General features: G+C 38.6%; 1 protein-coding gene across 1 annotated transcript in view; it reads left to right on the plus strand.

Annotated features, from left to right (window-relative positions):
* The window catches only part of LOC130553015 (mucin-13), a 35,864-nt gene that overhangs the window by 7,136 nt on the left and 7,703 nt on the right, over positions 1-21,025 (plus strand). Inside the window, exons 2-3 of the mRNA XM_057331752.1 lie at positions 20,229-20,438; positions 20,893-20,953. Of these exons, the coding sequence (XP_057187735.1) occupies positions 20,229-20,438; positions 20,893-20,953 (271 nt within the window). The remainder of the gene's footprint in view (positions 1-20,228; positions 20,439-20,892; positions 20,954-21,025) is intronic.

Genomic DNA, 21,025 nt, shown 5'->3' on the forward strand with positions numbered 1-21,025 from the left:
CCACGTCGTAGATTCCAGCAGAAAAATGATCACCAAAGATCGTAGAGAAGCTCATCAGATGCGTAGGCTCTGAAGAACAAAAGGTGAATGAATGAGCATGCCGGCTTCCCTCTTATACCCGGACATCCGGGGAGGAGTCCGGCATGCAAATTTCATTCGCCAATTTTCATTGGCCTTTTCTAAATACTCAGATGATAGGTTCTCAAGACAAACCCCAATCTGTCGGTTCGACACAACGTCGAGAGACCCACAGAAAGGGAACTTATGAGCGCGTTCTAGAGTCGAGAGTCGGCAACAGTGGTCGGATCATTATTTTTTGGATCACAAGAATATTGTTCTATCAATGTTTTGTTTTGAAGGAGAAAATAAAACATAAATCGCTGGACTCGGACGAGACCGACTAGAACATTTGCGAGACCAATGACCAAGTCCGAGTTCAAATACCAAAGAGTCCAAGACAAGTCCGATATTCCGATATCCAAGATACTATTCTTCTTATGGGCAGTCGTGGCCTAATGGTCAGAGAGTCGTACTCGTGACCAGAAGGTTGCCGGTTTGATTCCCAGGGCCGGCGGGTGACGACTGAGTGACTTACCCCTACTTGCTCCCCGGGCGCTGCAGTGATAACTGCCCACTGCTCCGGGTGTACGTGTGTTCACGACTTGCTGTGCGTGTGTTCACTACTCTCTGGATGGGTTAAATGCAGAGGTCACATTTCGGGTATGGGTCACCATATCTGACTAATAGGTCACTTTCACTTCACTTCACTTAAATGCATACACTATCAGCCCTTCTCAAAGTCCGGACTGGGAGGAAATTCGTTCCGGACCTGCCAAGTACCGAACAACACACATGCAGGCACACACGCATGTGCACCACGCGCACAAACCAGTGTAGGGGGGCGAACATGTAGAAAGCATTTATTGCTGTTATACGCGCCTTTTTTCAATTGTTTCAGTTTATCAGAGAGCCTTTTGCGGCTGGGCGCCTCGCATTTTTGCCGGCTTGCTGTGTTTACAGTTTTCTTCAGGTAAGGAAATGTTGTCAGTACAGCCCCGCAAGCGCGTTGTTTTGCTTGCCGACGCAGCTCGTCTTTCTCTTGCTCTATCTGTGCAGTGACCGGCAGAAAACAGCAGCACATTCAACTGACCGAACAAAACGCCGTTTCTGAAACTCACTATTACAGACTGCCTGGGCATATGAACGTAGTTTGTTTGTAAATATTCGCATGGTTTGTTGCAGAAACGACATTGTGCTGCATGATTCACTAAAAGTTACACTGAAGTACTATTTCATAAACCAAAAATATGTAAATGAGAACGTCTTTTTTCATTTGTTGTATAAAAAAAGCAGCACTGTATGTAACAGTTAGACAGTAAATGCAAGTACGACTAGACACCATGAATATGATGATTAGCATATGAAGAGTTGATTTGCTAAAAATAAAAAGCAAGCAAAAAACTTGTTTATAAGATGTTCAAAAACAATGTTTTTTACTGGGCATTCAAATTAATATCGATGAAACTGCATTCAGACCTTGAATGTAAACTTTGAGAAGCCCTGCATAGTTTAAGTGCATAGTATGTCATTTGGGAAATTGGGAACAATGCTAGGTCTGGGAACTTTCGCCGCTTCTTTGGCCAAGGCCCGCCCAAGAGGCCATATAACTGACAGGTAAAGAACCCAATCACGTTTCGTTTTGTGCAACGTCAGGTTTAGAGGCATGGAAATGTCCCCGCAGTATCAGACTGGTGTACATTCATGTGCGTGTCAAATATAACCAGCAACAACGATTATAAGTTTATGCAGTTAACCTAGAATACTTTTACAAATTAAGCGTTTGCAACCTTTTAAAACCTTCTTAGATCAGACGGCTCGTGTTGTTCCCAGGCGGACCATAAAAAAAAACGTGATGCTCACGTCTCCCAGAAATCCTGTAAAATTCAGCCAATCAGATGACGATTTTGAACGTGCCGAAGTGTTCCCAAGAAAGCGTGCCTTGCATCAGATGTTTAGCCAACCGTCTGTGAGGCTACGCACATCCTGCAACGAAAGGCACTAGAGTGTTATGAGCAAATTGATAACAAGACGAATGGGTAAACTAGCACTTAAGCTGGCCGGGGAAGTGTACTACCTGCAACAAATAGCACCCGAGATGAATGAGTAAGTGTTAACAAGCAGATATACATTGTGACTGCATTGTATGATGTACAATTTTGCTCTCACTATCATGATCACATACGATTAAAGAACTTACCTACCATGCTTGCAGAAGGATCACACGATTTACCTGAACACACATTTAAATTGTGTAACTCTCGACATCCATGACTAGACAGAGAACTCCCTCCGTATGAGCCTCGTATATTAAATGTACGGTGTGGGAAATGTATGTCCTTACTTCTCAGTCTGATAAATGAGATACTGTTTATGTGAACTGCTTGAAATGACTCGTGGAATTTTGAGAAACCTGTTGATTAGTTTAAGCAAGCAGAGCGCAAACAGCAAGCACTTGATGAGAAACGCACGTCCTTCTCTTACATAGACTCTAACGACTGCCAGAGTTATTTTGGGCAAGACATAAGCGTAAGCACAACATGCAATGTATAGTGTTGAAGATTTTATTGACCAAAATATAAAGGAATCATGTACACTTTACATTACTATTATAAATCTATCTCTACATAAGATCTGGTCTTTGTTAGCTCATCTCTAGTCGTAAATACCAGAGTCTTTGTTAGTAACCCCCCCTCACCAGCTAGGAATGCTGAGATCAGACATCTGTTAAAGGTATCAGGGTAACCCCCAATAACTTAGGTGTGTGTGTGTGTGTAAGGACACTATAAAGGTCTGCCCCCAACCAGGGTTGGGCAGTTGCATTGCAATCCAACTCGGCTTTGTTTCAACTTTGTGAGAATAAAGTCAAACTACTTTTGGTTTCAAAACCTTGACTCAAGAGTCGTTTCTTCGGAGCAAAAGAGGAAAAATCACAACAATAGCTAAATGCATAAAACAGATAGTTCACTCTTGGAAATACCGTCCGAACAACTAGTGTGCGTATAGAGCGAAGTAGTTCGTAAACGAGGGCTTAAAACCCATGCTGCTTACATACACCTGGATGAGCGGCAACAGTGTGTTGCATATATATCCACACAACTTTCGAGCCGCACAGAACAGCGATCGTGGATGGCGATACAAGTTTTAGGTGCAACACGATTAAGCAGCTCATGAGGAGCAAAGAAATGCAACTTAAATAGGACACAGTCTAGTGTGTGTTGTATGATTATTGATTAACCTTGATTAGCTGCACCTGATGTGATCAGCTGATGCAAGCTGAACTCACGTGACCTGCCAGAACTAACGCTACGCTTGATGTAAAACTCTGTAAACTGAGGCTGCAAAAAATCTAAATATTTAGAAAATCGCTTTTAAAGTGATCCATCAGAGATGCTGTAGCAGGCCATTTGTTATGTCTTAATGTAGACAAGAAGCTGGAGACCGTAAATCCTTTCAGTAACTTTATTAACGCTAGCACTATCGCATAACATGCAGGCACATGCTCCGTACTCTACTACTTCGTCACTCTATATACCTCCACACAACTCAAGAAACCTGAGCGCCATCCAGTGGTGCATTATTGGAACAACACCACATATTCCCCTTTTACTTAATTAATTCTTCTGTAACCACTAAGTAACATTAATTGAATGCAGAAGAGTATTTAACGTAACAAGCAATATGAACCAAACTACTCAATTACTATTCAGTACTTGACTTTCATGTGTACTGTATGTTGTGTGTGCAAAAGTCCATGTCAATTTCTGTGACTAATAACATAGTCCTTTAGCCAACCGGGCTCACGTCTTTGACGTTGTTCTCTTGGACCAGCATCAGAAGACACTGAATTTCCAGACAATGGAACATGAGAGGGCATCACGTTTTCAGCATTGGCTGTTATTCCATTATCCAACTCTCTAGTTGGCAAGGGTGCAAGACACGATGCATGCCACTTTTTTCTATCATCCAAGAGGTAAGTGTAAGGACCAACTTTTTTCCTGACCTCAACTGGAGGAGTGAACTTTGGATAAGCTTTTGGTACATGTACAGACTTTTTAATGCGCACTTTATTCTCTGGTCGAAAAGAGAAATGTCGCACTCGATGCTTGTGGTCAAAGCGAGATTTCATGACATCCTGACGTGAGGAAACACGCTTCTGCAGTGGTGTCGGCTCATGACCAGAAGGTGAAGGTTTCAGGACATTGAGACGGGTACGCATTTTCCTTCCATGAAGCAATTCGAATGGGGACACCTGTTACAGCATGAGGTGTAGCGCGGTAAATCTGCAGGAAGTCAGTCACTGTTGATTTCCATGGTGCTGATTGTAGGATTGCTGATTGAATTGTACTCTTAAGAACTCTGTGAAAGCCTTCAATAGCACCATTTGCAGCAGGATGATACACTGAAGTACGAATGTTCTTAATATATGAAGGCATTATAATGCCATAAAGAAACGAGCACAATGCTGATGCTGACAGCGCACGGCAAATAACTTCCGCGAGAGGACAACGGATATACACGCGAGGAAACGGGATCCCGCGAGCTCGTTTGAAACCTTCGCGCGCGCATGGCATCCATAGTGCGCGCAATACAAGCCCTCGCGCGCGCATGACATCTTCTGTGCGCGCAATTACAAGCCCTCGAGCGCGCATGACATCTGTGCGCGCAATTACAAGCCCTCGCGCTCTCACCTGCTGCTTTTGCTCGCGCGAACATTTTTATTTTTGGCAGTCGCGGGGCGGCACTTTCTATTCTCTTGTAACCTCAAACGTCATTGGTTACTTCCCCTTTTCCGGAAGTCACTTGTGATTGGACGTCTGTGATCATCATCAATCTAGACCATGGGCCCGTTCTTCATATGTGGTTTACTACATCCAAGATCAAATGAAATATCCGAGATGACCTAATCCCGCAAATCATGATGTGGATAATACGGTTCTTTGAACGTACTTGTTGTGTACGATTAGTATATCTGGATTAAATTGTCTGGGATCATTGCACGCTCACGCACTGTTTGGAAAGGCAGTATATATCGATAGAAGAACTAGTGATCAGCAGCGCTGCTATTGGCTGGTTGTTACGTCCATAGTTTTTTTTCGGCTGCTTGAAGATTATGACATTTTAAAATGTCAGGAACACTTCAAACGATGCACAGACAACTTAAATTGGATAAACTCAGTAGCAGTTGCAGGAGTCCATATCATCTGAAAGGCTTTTATCTGCTGAGTCTGCACAGAAACGTTGTACAGAGATTAGGGAAATACGATTTTGTCATGCTATTTTATTGCTTTTAGGCCCGGTTTCACAGACAAGGCTTAAGGCTAGTACCAGACTAAAATGAATGTGTGACCTGTCTTAACTGAATATAACTTGCACAGAAATATCTTAATATAAAAGTGCCATTGTTTTGTCTCGAGATGCACACCTGTAATCTATTCTTCAGAGGCATGTTTATAAAAGCGACATAAATATCTTGATTTAACTAAGGCATGGTCCTGGCTTAAGATAAACCGTGTCTGTGAAACCGCGCCTTTATGTCTTGTAAATTATTGATTTCTCTCCACAAAAGGCACATCCATGTATACACTTTTTAAAGTCTTTAAAGGTTGAATATACACAAATTCAAAAGCAAAAACTTCAAAACATTGACCTGACAATATAAAGAACACAAACCTAAAACTGGAGATTTAGTTTTAAGAAGATTGCAGATTTAGAAACTATTTCTATATTGTTTACTGACTTAACATTCTTGACTCTTATTGCAGGTAAAATATGACACTGATACCTGCCTATTATCTATGGAGATTAAAAATAAAATGCATGTGGGCCTAAGCATGTTTGTGTTGTTTTTTTATTTAAGCATAATAAAGAAATGGTATTCCAAAAGTTATATCTCATGAAGCTCAGTCTGTTTAGAGATCATCATCAGGCTGCTTCATCACAGGCCTTCTCTCTTTACTGATGATGTGTGTAGTGTAGCACATGCAACAGTACAGGCCCTGTCAGGTTCATCCCTTAGACTTTATATACACTGAAATCCTTCATTCCTATCAGTTGCCCAAAGGTCATTTCATGATCCTGTCCTGACTTGAGCTGCAGTGTAACAGGTTTGGGTCAGGGAATGGTGTCTTCAAACAGTCCCAGCATAAACGTGACTGAAGATTGTTTACTCATGCAGATTCAGGTCATTTTGCTTCAGTGCTGGTGATACTGTAGGTGTCACACACCATCTAAGAGTTTTCATCAGTCAGCTTCCTTATTGATTCAATTGCTTTTTGCTTAATACTATCTCTATTAAAATGAATATTACCTACAAATATTACATTTACGCATTTGGCAGACACTTTTATCCAAAGCGACTTACATTGCTTTGTACTATACATTTTGTTTCTCACTATGTGCAATCCCCTGCGATCGAACCCATGACCTTGGCGTTGCTAGCGCTATGCTCTAACCACTGAGTCACAGAAAATATTATCATTTATTTTAAGAAGATAATCTGAGGCCTATGATGCGGTCTATGACATCAATCAAGACACATACTCATTGACATGATCATAACTGCAGAATCTTAAATTCCCTTATATCATATTAATTAAGATGGGGTCTTAAACTGAAATACCACAAATTTGCAAATGGCAGGACAAACTGCATTTTTCACCATTCCCTCCATCATATGCACTGTCTGTGCTTATATATACTGTATATTTAAAATGAAGGTTGAGGGATAATTGATAAGTTTCCTTTCATGTTTTATTGAATAACATCATATAACCGGGATGTAGAGGTATTATAAAGTTTATAAACTGTGTTTGTGTGTTATAAAAACTGTGTTATAAAATTAATAAGTTTATAAACTGTGTTTGCTTGCTTGCTCTAATGGAAAAATACTGCTGTGCTATGAGGAACTCACAAAGAGCTGCATGAATAAAAAACAGGATGTGGGTTAAACTGACAGAACATTTAGTTCTGCTAGGAGGGCAAAATAACTGCTGACAAAGAGTCACACAGAGAAGGAATGTTATGAATTAATCCACTGCATATGTTTTAAGTATAATCATGAGTTTTGATGTGTTTTATTGAATCATAGGATTAAGAAACAACGCTGCATAATTAAAGCATTAGAGGATTGAGTTTTTTACTGAAAGTATTTTGATATGTTGTCTTGCCACATGAAACTGTCTCTAGGGGACACTTCCTGAAACTAGCAACTGACCGCAGGGTGCAAAATATGTGTTGACAGAAACTGGTGAAAAGGAGATGGAGTCAGAATACACGTGGTTCACGGTGATTGGTTGCTAAGGATCAATACTCCCTAGAGACAAAGGAGGAGTCAGAAGATGAGAACGACGTCAAATACTGAATAAATATGTGTGTTTTTGAATAATCTGGGTTGTTGGCTTTTGTGAGAGAGTGGAGATTTACTGACAACCCAAAGCTTTGTTACTCCTTTTTACATCTGATAATAAACTTCTAATCGATTTTGGAGAACGTCTCTGTGCAAATTTTTGAACATGCAGGACTGCCTCAAAAGTCCAACAGTATCGAAGGCCGACAGGGTCAAAATGACTCTCTCCACACATAACAAGGGATCCTGCCGTGATTCTACCACAAGATCAAGAAAGACATGACACGACGAGCCAGAATCACGACAGGAGCTCCGGAAGCATAAGAGGAGGAGCGACAGGAAGGTATGATGAGAGAGGACCAGGCCTGGACATAATGTTAAGTTTTATTTATTTTTGTGTGGCCGGCAGTTGACTGTGAGGTAGCTGTCGGCCCTTTACTTTCGATTTGTTGTTTGTTTATTTTATTAAAAGTTTATTTATCGTTCGCCGGATCCCGCCTCCTTCCCCCCTTACTTTGAACATTATTACATACTTTTTGTAGGCACTGTACATTTGTTGTAACTTTGATGAACCATTTTTTATTATAGCTCAATACTGAGGCAAGCATCGTTGAATTTGCACTTTTGGCATTGAGTTAGTTAAGTAACTTCTGACTGGTTCATGCAGGACTGCACATGATCACGCTCTTTTTTTATGGTTCTTCCCGCTTCCCCCAGATCAGCAGCGCTGTTTCAGTCTGGCTTCGGCCACACTAACCAATGTTTATAATAATGTTTAAACAAAAATTTGTTTGTTTCATTTAACCAATTTTAAGGACCTATGTTTGTATTCACATACTTTCCAGTCCTTAAACTCATAGCCTATATCTGAAATTCATAAATTACTAACTGAAAATAAAAAAACATAACTAAAACTGAACTGTTAATAAAATAAAATATAAAAATAAATAAATAATGGCAAAAGCTCAATATTAACATGAAAACTAGCAATAAAAAGTAGGGCTCTAGACTGTCCAAAATGGTCACAAATGCAATCATTTTCGATAACATGTGAGGTAGAATTTCACACGGTCGCATTGGTAATGTTCAGGTTGTTTATGTATAACTTATGGCTGGCAAATGTACCATGTTAACCCTTTGACGCGTACAAACACACCAGTTAACAAGTTTGTGAATATTTTGAAGAAAAAATAAAAAATTCATCAAAGCAATGCATGAGACAAATACTGTAGCTGTTGTGGCTCTGCGGTGTGTCACGTGATAAGCAGTGCCGTGTCACCATGGAAATATTAAAGTGATAGGTAGGGCTGTGACGATAACCACATTACCGCTTACCCGCAATGATGAGATGTTCACATTTATTCATTTTTTAAGAGCTTATGTCCTTTTTGTTTTAAAGTCCGGGTAAAGAGAATTCTGAGAATTTTCTAAATACATTATAGATGCAGGGCTTGACATTAAGCATTGTCATGTGGTTGTCCTTCGGACAAGTAAATTTGACATTCACTTGTCCGAGTACAAAAATTACTTGTCCAAAGAAAAAAAATTTTCATTTGAATTATAATATAATATAATCAATATAATTGTTTCGGATTTAGATTGGTCACGTTTGCTTCCAAGCATTTAACTAGTGTCCGCTTTGGCCGCCTGAATTTGGTTATAGGCCTACTCTCCGTGACTGCTATAAAACAAAGGCAAGCAGTAATTATTATTAGTGTTAAGGCTGTAAATTAACTTTTTTTGCACATAGCACTGGTGCTAGAGAGGTTTAAAATTTGGTAGCACAGGCAGAAATGTGCAAGTGTAGTTCAACATAAATAAGCAGATAACTGACAAAAGACATTAATGTTACGTACAGATGGATAAATTAGTGCCATATCATTTTTAGATTACCTAAATTTGTTTTAATATTTCTAAGTTGTGTGTTTTTCCTTTTTTACTATACAATAGTAGTCAGTAAGGATTTATTATTGATCTTGGTCAAGTTTTTTTTTTCTTTTCCGCTGGATTTGGTTTGAGTTGCTTTGAATCCTGTGATTTCAACGGGGAGTTCGGAGTTCGTTCTGATTACCGAGTTCCTAGAGGGAGTTGGAACTGGCGAGCCACGAGGAGTTAGCATCAAATAGTGATCTGGTGAAACTGACACTTTCAATACCGAGTGGGACGGTAGGAAATTGAACAAAAACACACACACCTGCATTTCTCCTGTTTTATTCTTTACGGAAGACATTCGTCACAACTGGAGGACTAAGATTAATAATTGATGTGAAAAAGACTGCAAAGACTGATTCACTAACAAAATTCAACCAGTTATGGAACTTGCAGTGTGGAATTGAACTGAGCTTGATGTGATTCACATTTTAATGTGCTAAAGACTCTTTATGCAAATGCTTTATGGTTTCTCATTGTTGAATTCATTTACGGTTTATGTGATATGTAGGGAGTGTGTACATTGATTTGTATTTTCAAAGTGCATTTCAGAAGCGTATACAGAGTTTTGTGCTCTTTTTGAACTCAAAACGAGTAAGGGGACAAATATACCTAAAAAGTGTATTTTTGAGATTTAATTCAAGGGTTGAAAAGCGTTGCTTATGTGGGAATATTTACCTTTGAAGGAGTTCTGAGGTTGTGTTTGAGCAACCGGTATAAGGAAAAAAGAGAAATGTTAATATTTAGTTTAATAATTATCTGAAATTGTTTTTTTTCATTCCCTCTTACTGTAAGCAGCATTTTCTTTCTTTTTTTTTTTGTTGTTGTTTTCTATTTTCATTCGTATACCTTTTATTTCCTCTGTATTCCATGCAATGAAGTGTGGATTAAATTTTCAGTTCAGACTGTGCAAATATACATTCAGTAAAATCTAATACAGCGTGTGAGTGGTTAATTATTGTTACATGCCCCATGTTCTTCAGTAGTCGGATTTGGTCTTCTGTGAGAACTGCTCCATACAAGAGCAGAACGCCTATTGTGATCTGTTAGTAGAATTGAGTAAGCAGTGTTTACAAAGTACATTTTCTTTTATTTTACGGACATTTCCGTTAATGCTAAAATGTAATGTTAATTCAGTGCAAAATGTAAAATGGAGAACATGCATACTGGAGTGAGTCGTGGTCATTATTTATCTTTGTTTCATATGCTTTGTCGAGTAAAATCGATCATATCTAAATGCTTGGGTGAACGTCCGTTTTCAGTCTGTTGAGGCCGGCTGCGGAGAAACGCGGTCCTCCACGGCATGGGGCAGATAAATAGTACAGTTTAAGGTTGCTAAGCAATCAAGCTTATTATTATTTTTTTAATTTTTGAAATGATTATTTTGATTAAAGTAATTTTCAACCTTTAATCGGCATTTAGACGTATGACGCCGCATTCTCTCATATAATTTAACTTATATGGGATGATATCTCAGTTTCAGTTTGGGTGGAGTTTCTGACTTGTGCAAAACTGCATTATAAGTAAATACTGTTTTCTGTTACGAATAAATTACTCTTCTAACTCTTGTTCTCTTACCTATTTATGTTACCTTTATTATAGGTAATAAATTAATAACATAAAATAATATATTATGTTATTAGATTAAGGTTCGGTAAATTCCGTTAACATAGCTTAATTAGAACGACCTTGCTTGTTCTACAAACACCATGCACTGTGTTTTATCTTAAGTGTTTTTCTGTTTGTTTGTTTTTTAATAGATTTTCTTCTGTAAAGCTGCTTTTGAACAATGCACATTGCGAAAAGCGCTATATAAATAAATTAGAATTTTATTATGCAAGCAGGAAGAAAAAAGCAAAATGGTTCAGAATTACGTAACGCGTTTACATCCAAACGCCGTAAAAAACGCGCGAAAAGTCGTCCATAACGCCGTATTTAACGGCGTTCTAATATCGAAAGCGTGCAACAGGTTCACAATTCGCGTGCTTTTGATCGCCGTATTAATATTAAAACGCCGATTTCTTAACGCCGCCCTGCGTTAAATAAGCGCCGCCTGGCGCTAAATTAACGTCATACGCCGCCACGCGTTTAAATAACGCCGCACGCCGATCGACGTTAAGTTAACGTCACACGTCACCAAAATGCAAACTTATTAGCTAATATACATAGCCCCTCCTCTTCTGGGTTTGCGAGCTCTACGGCAAGTCGGAGGCTCGGAGCATCCAGTACAATTTCCAAGAGCGCTGTTCACTTAAGTTAACTGGGGGTCTGGCACGCGATGAAACCACAAGTAGCTGACGTATGTGATGAAACCATACTCCAGCTAACTTTGTGGAAAACAAAAATGGAAAGAAATGAAAGAAAAACCAGCTGAAAAGAAAAACATATATTAGTATGCATATGTTCCAGGAAGCAATGTGTAAATGCGGGTGCGTAAATGATGACAGAATTAGAAGCAAACGAGTCGTTGTGTTAGTCTACAGGTTAGCTCGGTTTGCTCGCAGTCGCATGTTGCGTCTTTAGTGTGGTTCGAGTCCCACTCGGACTATTTGCAGATTTTTACATCGTTGGTCTTGTTATGTTTATCTGTGTCACAGGGATTTTTTTAATTTCAGCATTTAATGCGTGGTTAATATATAAAGAAAGTCAGGAATAAGAGCTCTTTTTCCACAACAAACTTAGTATATTCTAAGTTTCTTAAGCGCTCCCGACAGCCTCGCCAACAGCCTTTCAATAATCACCTTAACGCACATCACCTGCCCACTTAAATTTCATTAGCACGCGACCACTCACATTACCTACGGGACATATTGCCATTTACCTCCGTAAAGAGACTGACGCTATATCATGTGTGGCACTGCAAAGAGGCTTCTGTTACTAAAAATAAACAGCCACATTTCCATTTGAAATAAAAACTGTTATGCATTCTTTATATTATTCAGCTCATGGAATGTGCGGGATTCAGGGCTGGTGGCGTATGTTTCAAAAACAATTAAAAAGCCTATCATGCATTTTAATGCACATATTTAGGCTATTGTTAGCCAAATAAATTGCATTCATCATATTACTGCAAAATATGTCCACTTCAAGCAAAAAGAGTTTGACTATTGGGTTAAAGGACCTTCATACAGTAAAAGAGAAAGAATACAACGTCCGGTGTTGAGAGTTATTCAAGATTATAAGTCACATAAAATGATCTTACTCTGACTGAACAGTCCAAAACGTGCTTGTATTGATAAGTAACAAGATTTGTGTTCAATATTTTTTGTATTGTCAACATTTACCAGCCTTTAGAAAAAATATGTTTTAAGTTGTTTCTTGATGAAGGAAGGTGTGACCGACTGTTCTGAGACGTTCCAAGATAGCAGACTGAAAATAGCGAATTGATTATCACTGTGAGCACAGCGCTCACTGAGAGTTTGGTATTATATGTTTAAATGAAAGACAGAATTTTAAATGAAAGTTTAATTTAAGCAAAGGTGTTACAAAGTCCTTTAAAAAGAAAAGACACTTCTTATTACTGTCAATAATAAACAATGTTAGCCGATGCTACAAGCTAATACAAGTAACGGACTGTCTAAAAGACATAAGCGATTATGACCAACACGCAAAACAAAACAAGCCCTGGATAGTGTGACATTTACATTAATATATTACTCATTATATTACTTATAACAAGCTATATCCACAACAAACGTACATTATATTCTAAGTTTCTTAATCGAAAATGCTGTGTGCTTGTAAAAGGATACAGAATAAAATCATTTTTGTTTACTTTATTAACGGAAGAAAACGTTAATAGAGCAGACTTCACATAATACTAGTTCTCCACAGAGAACATGCATAAACACTCAAGTCAGCATGGTCGTCATTTTTATATTGTTTCGTATGCTTTGTCGAGTAAAATGAATTATATCTAAATGCTCGGCTGAAAGTCAGTTCCACACACGGTATAGCGTCAGTCTCTTTACGGAGGTAAATGGCAACATGTCCCGTAGGTAATGTGAGTGGTAGCGTGCTAATGAAATTTAAGTGGGCAGGTGATGTGCGTTAAGGTGATTATTGAAAGGCTGTTGGCGAGGCTGTCGGGAGCGCTTAAGAAACTTAGAATATACTGTAAGTTTGTTGTGGAGAAAGAGCTCTTATTCCTGACTTTCTTTATATATTAACCACGCATTAAATGCTGAAATATAAAAAAAATCCTGTGACACAGATAAACATAACAAGACCAACGATGTAAAAATCTGCAAATGGTCCGAGCGGGACTCGAACCAGATAAAGACGCAACATGCGACTGCGAGCAAACCGAGCTAACCTGTAGACTAACAGCAACGACTCGTCTTGCTTCTAATTCTGTCATCATTTACGCACCCGCATTTACACATTGCTTCCTGGAACATACTGCATTAGTTATAGTTTTTCTTTTCAGCTGGTTTTTCTTTCATTTCTTTCCATTTTTGTTTTCCACAAAGTTAAGCTGGATATGGATTTGAGGTGACACTACGGTCAGACGGTTTCATCGCGTGCCAGACCCCCAGTTAACTTAAGTGAACAGCGCTCTTGGAAATTGTACTGGATGCTCCGAGCCTCCGACTTGCCGTAGAGCTCGCAAACCCAGAAGAGGAGGGGCTATGTATATTAGCTAATAAGTTTGCATTTTGAGTGACGTGTGACGTTAACTTAACGTCGATCGGCGTGTGGCGTTATTTAAACGCGTGGCGGCGTATGACGTTAATTTAGCGCCAGGCGGCGCTTATTTAACGCCGGGCGGCGTTAAGAAATCGGCGTTTTAATATTAATACGGCGATCAAAAGCACGCGAATTGTGAACCTGTTGGCTTTCGATAGCGAAAGCACTGTCCATTTAACGCCTGGCGGCGTTAAGAATTCGGCGTTTTAATATTAATACGGCGATCAAAAGCACGCGAATTGTGAACCTGTTGGCTTTCGATATTTTAGCGCTCAGAAGTGTGCTCGCAAGCGCCGTANGGTATATTTGTCCACATAAATTACTGTAGGTTACTATAGTATTTACTATAGTAAACTGCAGTAAAATTCCTACTATATTGTAGGGCTACAACAGAGGCGGATTAACCATATGGGCAATTGGGCAAGTGCCCAGGGGCACCAAGACTTTAGGGGCACCAAATAAACCCGCAATACAAAATATATATTTTCTATAAATGTACATAAGCACTTGTTTTTTAAGACTTAAGTCACGCATCTGCGCTAAATAGGCGTGGCACCATGTGCGGGAATACCCCCACTTTCAGATAAAAATGGTTCTGTCCTCCGCACTTTTTCGACACACCTCCGCCAAAATTCCCGCCCATGTTATCTGGTTAGTTACATAGATTTGAGTGAATTAACATTCAGCCAATCACAAGTGACTGCTATTAGGCGAGTCGTCTTTCGTGTAGCCTACACTTTAATCTTCAAACAGATGGAAGCGGGAACGATGCAGAGCGCATTGTTGTAGCGGAGACTAAAAATGCGGGGATTAGCACTGATTAATAAAGGTGCATGCCATACATGGCATGCGTCAGAAATAAGATGTTATAGTGCCGATAATGTATGCTAATAATAGTACGTGGAGGTAAGGCCACTATTGAAGATCCAAACCTGGGTTTTAAAGTGAAAGTGAAGAACGGTCGGTGTCATCACTATAGCAATCAATTCATATGTGTCCTTTTTAGTGGAGTACACTTTTATCTTAGTACTTATGTGATCGTTTAGTAAGAAGAATATACACATACTGTGCTTAAATAGAGCGTTTGAATAGCTGTTTTGCGCCGCTGTCTGGCCATATGACGCGCGTAAAAAACGCCGTTTTGGTTGCACAGAGCGCGCGTCTTTTACGGCGTTTTGTCTGTTGTATAATGAGCCCCTCCCACTGATTTCCACTGCCGATAAGTTTGAACTGCTCTCACCCAATCACTGATGAGCTGAGCCAGGATCTAATTCACCATGGCCTGGTACTAAATCCTTGTAGTGGCCATTGATATTACTATGTTTTGATTAGTGGAATGAAGATGTTTATGAAAATCATTTTTTCAAGTGAATTTTATGTAAAAAATCACTGCAGCCAATTCCAGCAAATTTGGCACACACCAACTCAAAAACCCCTATCTATAGGTAAAGTCTATGTTTTTTTATTTATGCTTATTTTATTTTATTTATTTGATTGACATCGAGAGTTAAGGCCTTAAGACCTGGACGGATCAAATATTTCCCCCGGCATTTCACCAAGCATTCACTTGAGACCATAATTATGTTTGCGAGACACATACATTCTGATGTGCGCACTTTTGGATGTTTCAGTCAGAGTAAGATCATTGTTGTGACTTAACATCTTTGAATAACCCTTAACATCAATCAGGTCCCGCACTTTATTTTCTCTAGTACAGTATGTTAATTCCTTTAATGCAATAGGCAGACTCGCTCTGCTTGATATGCAGCTTTTGCAGTAATAATGAATGCACTTTATTTAGCCTACAATAAAGCTGTGCATTAACATGTATGATATGCTTTTTAATTATGTTTTTTAAAAGTCTATTCTTTTTTTAAATGCTTCATGCAGAATCGTTATCATCAGCAGGTGCATCAAACATCGCCTACACTAAAAAAATCTGTAAAAACAAGTCACAATATACTGTATTAATATGAAGGAATTTTCCGTATTCATTTTTTACAGTTGTTTCACTTGTAATTTACATTTTGCACTGAATTAAATTACATTTTAGCATTAACGGAAATGTCTGTAAAATAAAGGAAAATGTACTGGTAATTTTCTGCCAGGACTTTATCTGTTTTAACGGGATTTTTGTACAGTGTATGTACAGTGGCAAGAAAAAGTATGTGAACCTTTTGGAATTTTGATTAAGCTACTTTGACTGATAAAAACCCCTCAAACTTTTGGAGTTTGCTCTGCACAAGAACACGCTTATGTGAGCCATGCCTCACCAAAAAGAGCTTGCAGAGGATCTACGATCAAGAATGGTTGATTTACATAAAGCTGGCAAGAGTTACAAAGTTATTTCACTTTAGAAAATTCACCAGTCTACAGTTTGGCAAACAGTAATGTGGTTTAACCACATTGGCATAGTCCTGACATTACAATGTATTCCCAATGTATTTCTTTTGTAATTTTCTATTTTATTTACGTCTAAAACCTCTAGATTTTGAATGTAAAACAATCAATTGTTTCACTTAAAATTCACTTAATAAAAGGATTTTCATAAAAATCTTCATTCAAATCTTCATAATCAAAACACAGTAATATCAATGGTCACTACAAGGATTTAGTAGCTACTCACTGGCTCTCTTTAAAGTTCTAGATTTTATTACAAGTTACAATTGTAGAATTTAGTAAAAACCAATTGTGTTGGGTAAAATGGTACTGAGCCAAAACATGCTTACAGACAAATCTGACTATACTATTGTTCTGCTACAGAATTCATTGAAAACTTTGACACACATTGAATGGCTCAAAATATCCCATTTTGAAGGGCTCTGACTATGTTTATGATGTAAGAATTAATTACTACTAACACAATGAGTCAAACTTGTATGGAACTCAAACTGTTCCTTTAAGTGGGCGGTCCTTGAAACTGAATACCGCGCAATTTTGGTAAGTTCATCAAGGCACGACTCGACTGACGGTAAGAATGAGTTTAAGCTAAGTAACAATGTGCAAGTATGGCGGATGGTGGAAACCGATCCAGAAGAAGAATTAATGATATTCGAGACAAAATGAACGCCCAGTTTAATCGACTCCTTAATAGGGATGTAACGATTCACCGTGAGCCGGTTGAAAATCGGTTATAATGAGTGACGATTCAATTCGGTTGAGGCTTGAACTGAATCGCAATACATTCTTTGAACAGCAGGGGCCGCTATTTTCACTGCAAACCTAAACGTGGATGCTGATATTTCTTAAATGCAAAAAAATCCAAGAAAAGCACAGACAGTATTAGTTTGTTTATATTAAAGAGACTTTTTCTATTATTAATTTGTTATAAAATCGCAGTTTACTTTTGTTATTTGAAATAAAACATTATTTTATTATGCAAAGAAACGTAAAGCATTTAAGAAATAATGCAAGGGAAGTTGTTCATTTCTAATTTGTTTCAACTCATTTTTTAAAAATAAATCGTGAGTAAATCGTGAATAAATCGCATCGTGAGATCAGAATCGTGAATCGCATGGCATCGTGAGCTGAGTGAATCGTTACATCCCTACTCCTTAATGAAGACCCCCCAGAGGAGGAACAGACAAGTCTACTGGATAGGTATGTGACCCCATTTAAGTAATATGTATTTGGGTATTTTTAAATAATAAATATAATTATAAAAAGTATTTTTACCAGTTATTTAATAATCAAAAATTTAATTAATTCATTATTTTAATTAAGTACCAATGCACACGTGGTTACGATATACTTGCATATTTAAACAATGCACACACTTGTGCAAGAAATGCTTAATTTTGTAAAGAGTTGTCACAGGGACGAGGTGTTTTTGTATGCAAAACTAGGTAGCCAGTTAGCATTTTAGCACGTCCGGTTCCATTGCTCAAAACTAAGCGGTGGGTGCTTCACTAAATCCTTGGTGTTTCGAGTCTGACGTCATCGCGCAACCGTGTTTTTGGCAATTTTAACAATCATAGGTAGTTTAGATTGGTTATAGTAAGGTTAGGGTGTGGGTTAGGGTAAAGGTTTCATAAGACTTGAAACACCAAGTATTTAGTCAAAACCAACAACCCACAAGCACGGATCCGACTCGAAACACCAACCATTTAGCAAGAGCCGGGTCCCCTATAGACCAATTTGGAGTCGACGTCACGGTTACGTCACTGCCAGCTGCGTGCGCGCTCATACTGGTTCCATAAAAACAGTGGAAACAAATCAGCAATGAGTGAAACAGAGGAGACAATTCCTTCAAAAACGTGTTTTTATGTTGTTGACTGTCAGAATAGGAATGGCAAAAATTGTGGTATTATTTCCTATGGAATACCATCGTTGAATATGCCATTTTAAGCTAAACAAGTCAATAAATGAACAGGCTGGCATGACAAATCATCCGGATCTGTGTTTATTTTATTTCAGGTAAGGTTTTCTATAATATAATCTATTATAAGTCAAACTATTTTGTATACCGTATCCGTGTAATTCTCTAGTCGTTATAAAGGCTACCTCTTCCGGGTTTTTCTGCAACCAAGATGCGCGCGCATCCCGAATGTTTACAAATTTATAATTAGCCTATTCGCATACCATTATAGTATTCGAAATAGACTTAGTACGTCCCAAATCGTAGTATGGTAAAATTAGTATTTTCCAAGTGCCCGGAGGGTCTACTGTTTCCGGTGAAAATTCTAAGGCTGCGTCCGAAATGTCCTACTTCCATACTATATAGTAGGCGAAAATGAGTATGAGTCATGAATAGTATGTCCAAAACTTCAGTAAGCAAAAAACAGTAGGCGACACTTATCCTATGATGCCACAGGAGCTGAGCAACGGTCAAATTTCAAAAGTAAATCAAATAAATATAGCGGAAAACTTAAAGACGGGTTTTTAATGTAAGTGCTAATAAATGAATTTCTCCTGACTAAATTATGTTTTTATCAACGCTCACGTTTAGGTTGTTGTTAATATTTGATAGGTCAAAGAGCATACGGGTCACATGACCATAAAACATGGCGGACGCAGTATGTCCCAAATGTATAAATACTACTCCCACTTAACGGCCGATAGGAAGGTACTTATTCAAATTCAGTACGTACTGTCACAGTATGCCATTTCAGACGCTGCCTAAGTGTAGTGCTGTGTATAACCTTTTCCTCGTTCACTCTGTCATAGTGAATAACCACCCTATTGTGAATAACATTTGAGTCCACTATTTGGGGAAGAAGTAAATGAAAATGAGAGCGATTTCAGGCAATGACGTATAGCCTGTGTACTGTCTGTCATGGACATTTGTCATAAACATAACGATTGGCTTTATTACACCTGTGTGGATTGTTTTATAAAAAAATTAAGTTCATTTTCACTTTATTTGTCAAGTTTATTGTTTTAGTTTATAGTAAAGGGATCAAAACAATAATTACATCAGCCTAGCGAGGGATGTTTTTTGATATACTGTCGACCTGGTTCAAGGTGTTTTTTACAGGTGTGTCTTGTCTAGTAAACAGAATAACGACTCTTATATGTTTTTAAGGCTTGGGATGTTTAGAAATTCAAGTGGTGGTGGACCGATTCGCCAGCGAAGGCGCAACAGAGTAAGAGCACAAAGACAAATCACTTTTAAAGTCTCTGTGCTTAAAATCTCCTCTATTTTCCATTATAGATCACATAGGGGTGAGTTCACATTATTTTTTTCTTAACATTACTATTTTTTGCTTTTTGACCTGAAAGCTGTGAAATATACAGTATATTTTTTATATTTTCAGATTCCACTCCACCCTGCCGTGTTGTTGCGACGAGATTTGGATGAAGAAGAATTCAAGCAAGCACTAAGAGATTATTTTCCTGATCTTCCTGAAGATTTTGAGCTATGTAAAGTAAATGGCCAAAGACAGGTCATCCCTTTGCAGTTGGAAAGTTTGAGTCCCGATCAGATTTACTCTAGTAGTGCATTGGGGAGATCTGCCCTTTACATTCGTGTGAATGTGAGTGAAATATTCAGTAGAGTTCTAAAATATTCAAAACGTTATGCTGTCCAAAGGCCTTTCCTTGTTAAATCTGCATTATCAGATAAAACAAATACTTTTTTGGGTTCTCAGTAAGTTTGGCATCTTCATTGAACAACAAAAATATACTAAAAGTCCTTTAGTTTGGCTCAGATTTTAACTCTTAAGTTTCTTTTCCTTTAAAAACCCATGTGACATGTTGACCACAGCACCACTAGTTCGCCCACAGATGGGAGCAGCCAACCTGCCCACACCACCACAAGTGTGCCCCCAGGAGGCAGCAGCCAACCTACCCACACCACCACAAGTGTGCCCCCAGGAGGCAGCAGCCAACCTACCCACACCACCACAAGTGTGCCCCCAGGAGGCAGCAGCCAACCTGCCTACACCACCACAAGCGGGCCCACAGCAACCCCAGTGTAAGTACACCCCAGCCATCATGATCTTCAGGCTAGGTTCATAATAGTAAGTGTACAACTTCCTAATTCGGTCCGGTCAACCACATCTCTCACAACATTCAAAAAACTACTTAAAACCCATCTCTTCTGTGAATACTTGACAGACAAATGAAAAAAAAAAAAAACACTAACCCTCTCGCTTTCTCTCAACAGGTAGTGGTCTAGCTTTTGTTGAAACTAGTAACTTTGTATTGGCACCTATGGCATTATTGCTCCTGTATGACATATCGCTTATTGCTCCTTATACCCTTTGTAAGTCGCTTTGGATAAAAGCGTCTGCTAAATGACTAAATGTAAATGTAAATGTCAACATGTGTTTTATTTCTTGCTGAAATTCTGATTATTTTTTTACTTGTTGTGTAAAATATGCCCAAAATAAATATATATTATTAATGACATATTTTGTGATCCTTAGAGAGGACTTCTATATGGACTCATCAGAATCTGACATTGAAGAAGTAACCCTGGCCTCTCCAGTGAGGAGTAATAGTCATAATGTATGTATTCCATCCATCCACAACACTGGTTGTCTTAAAACTTTATTATCA

Source organism: Triplophysa rosa, linkage group LG4 (assembly GCF_024868665.1).
Source record: "Triplophysa rosa linkage group LG4, Trosa_1v2, whole genome shotgun sequence".
NCBI classification, from domain to species: Eukaryota; Metazoa; Chordata; class Actinopteri; order Cypriniformes; family Nemacheilidae; genus Triplophysa; species Triplophysa rosa.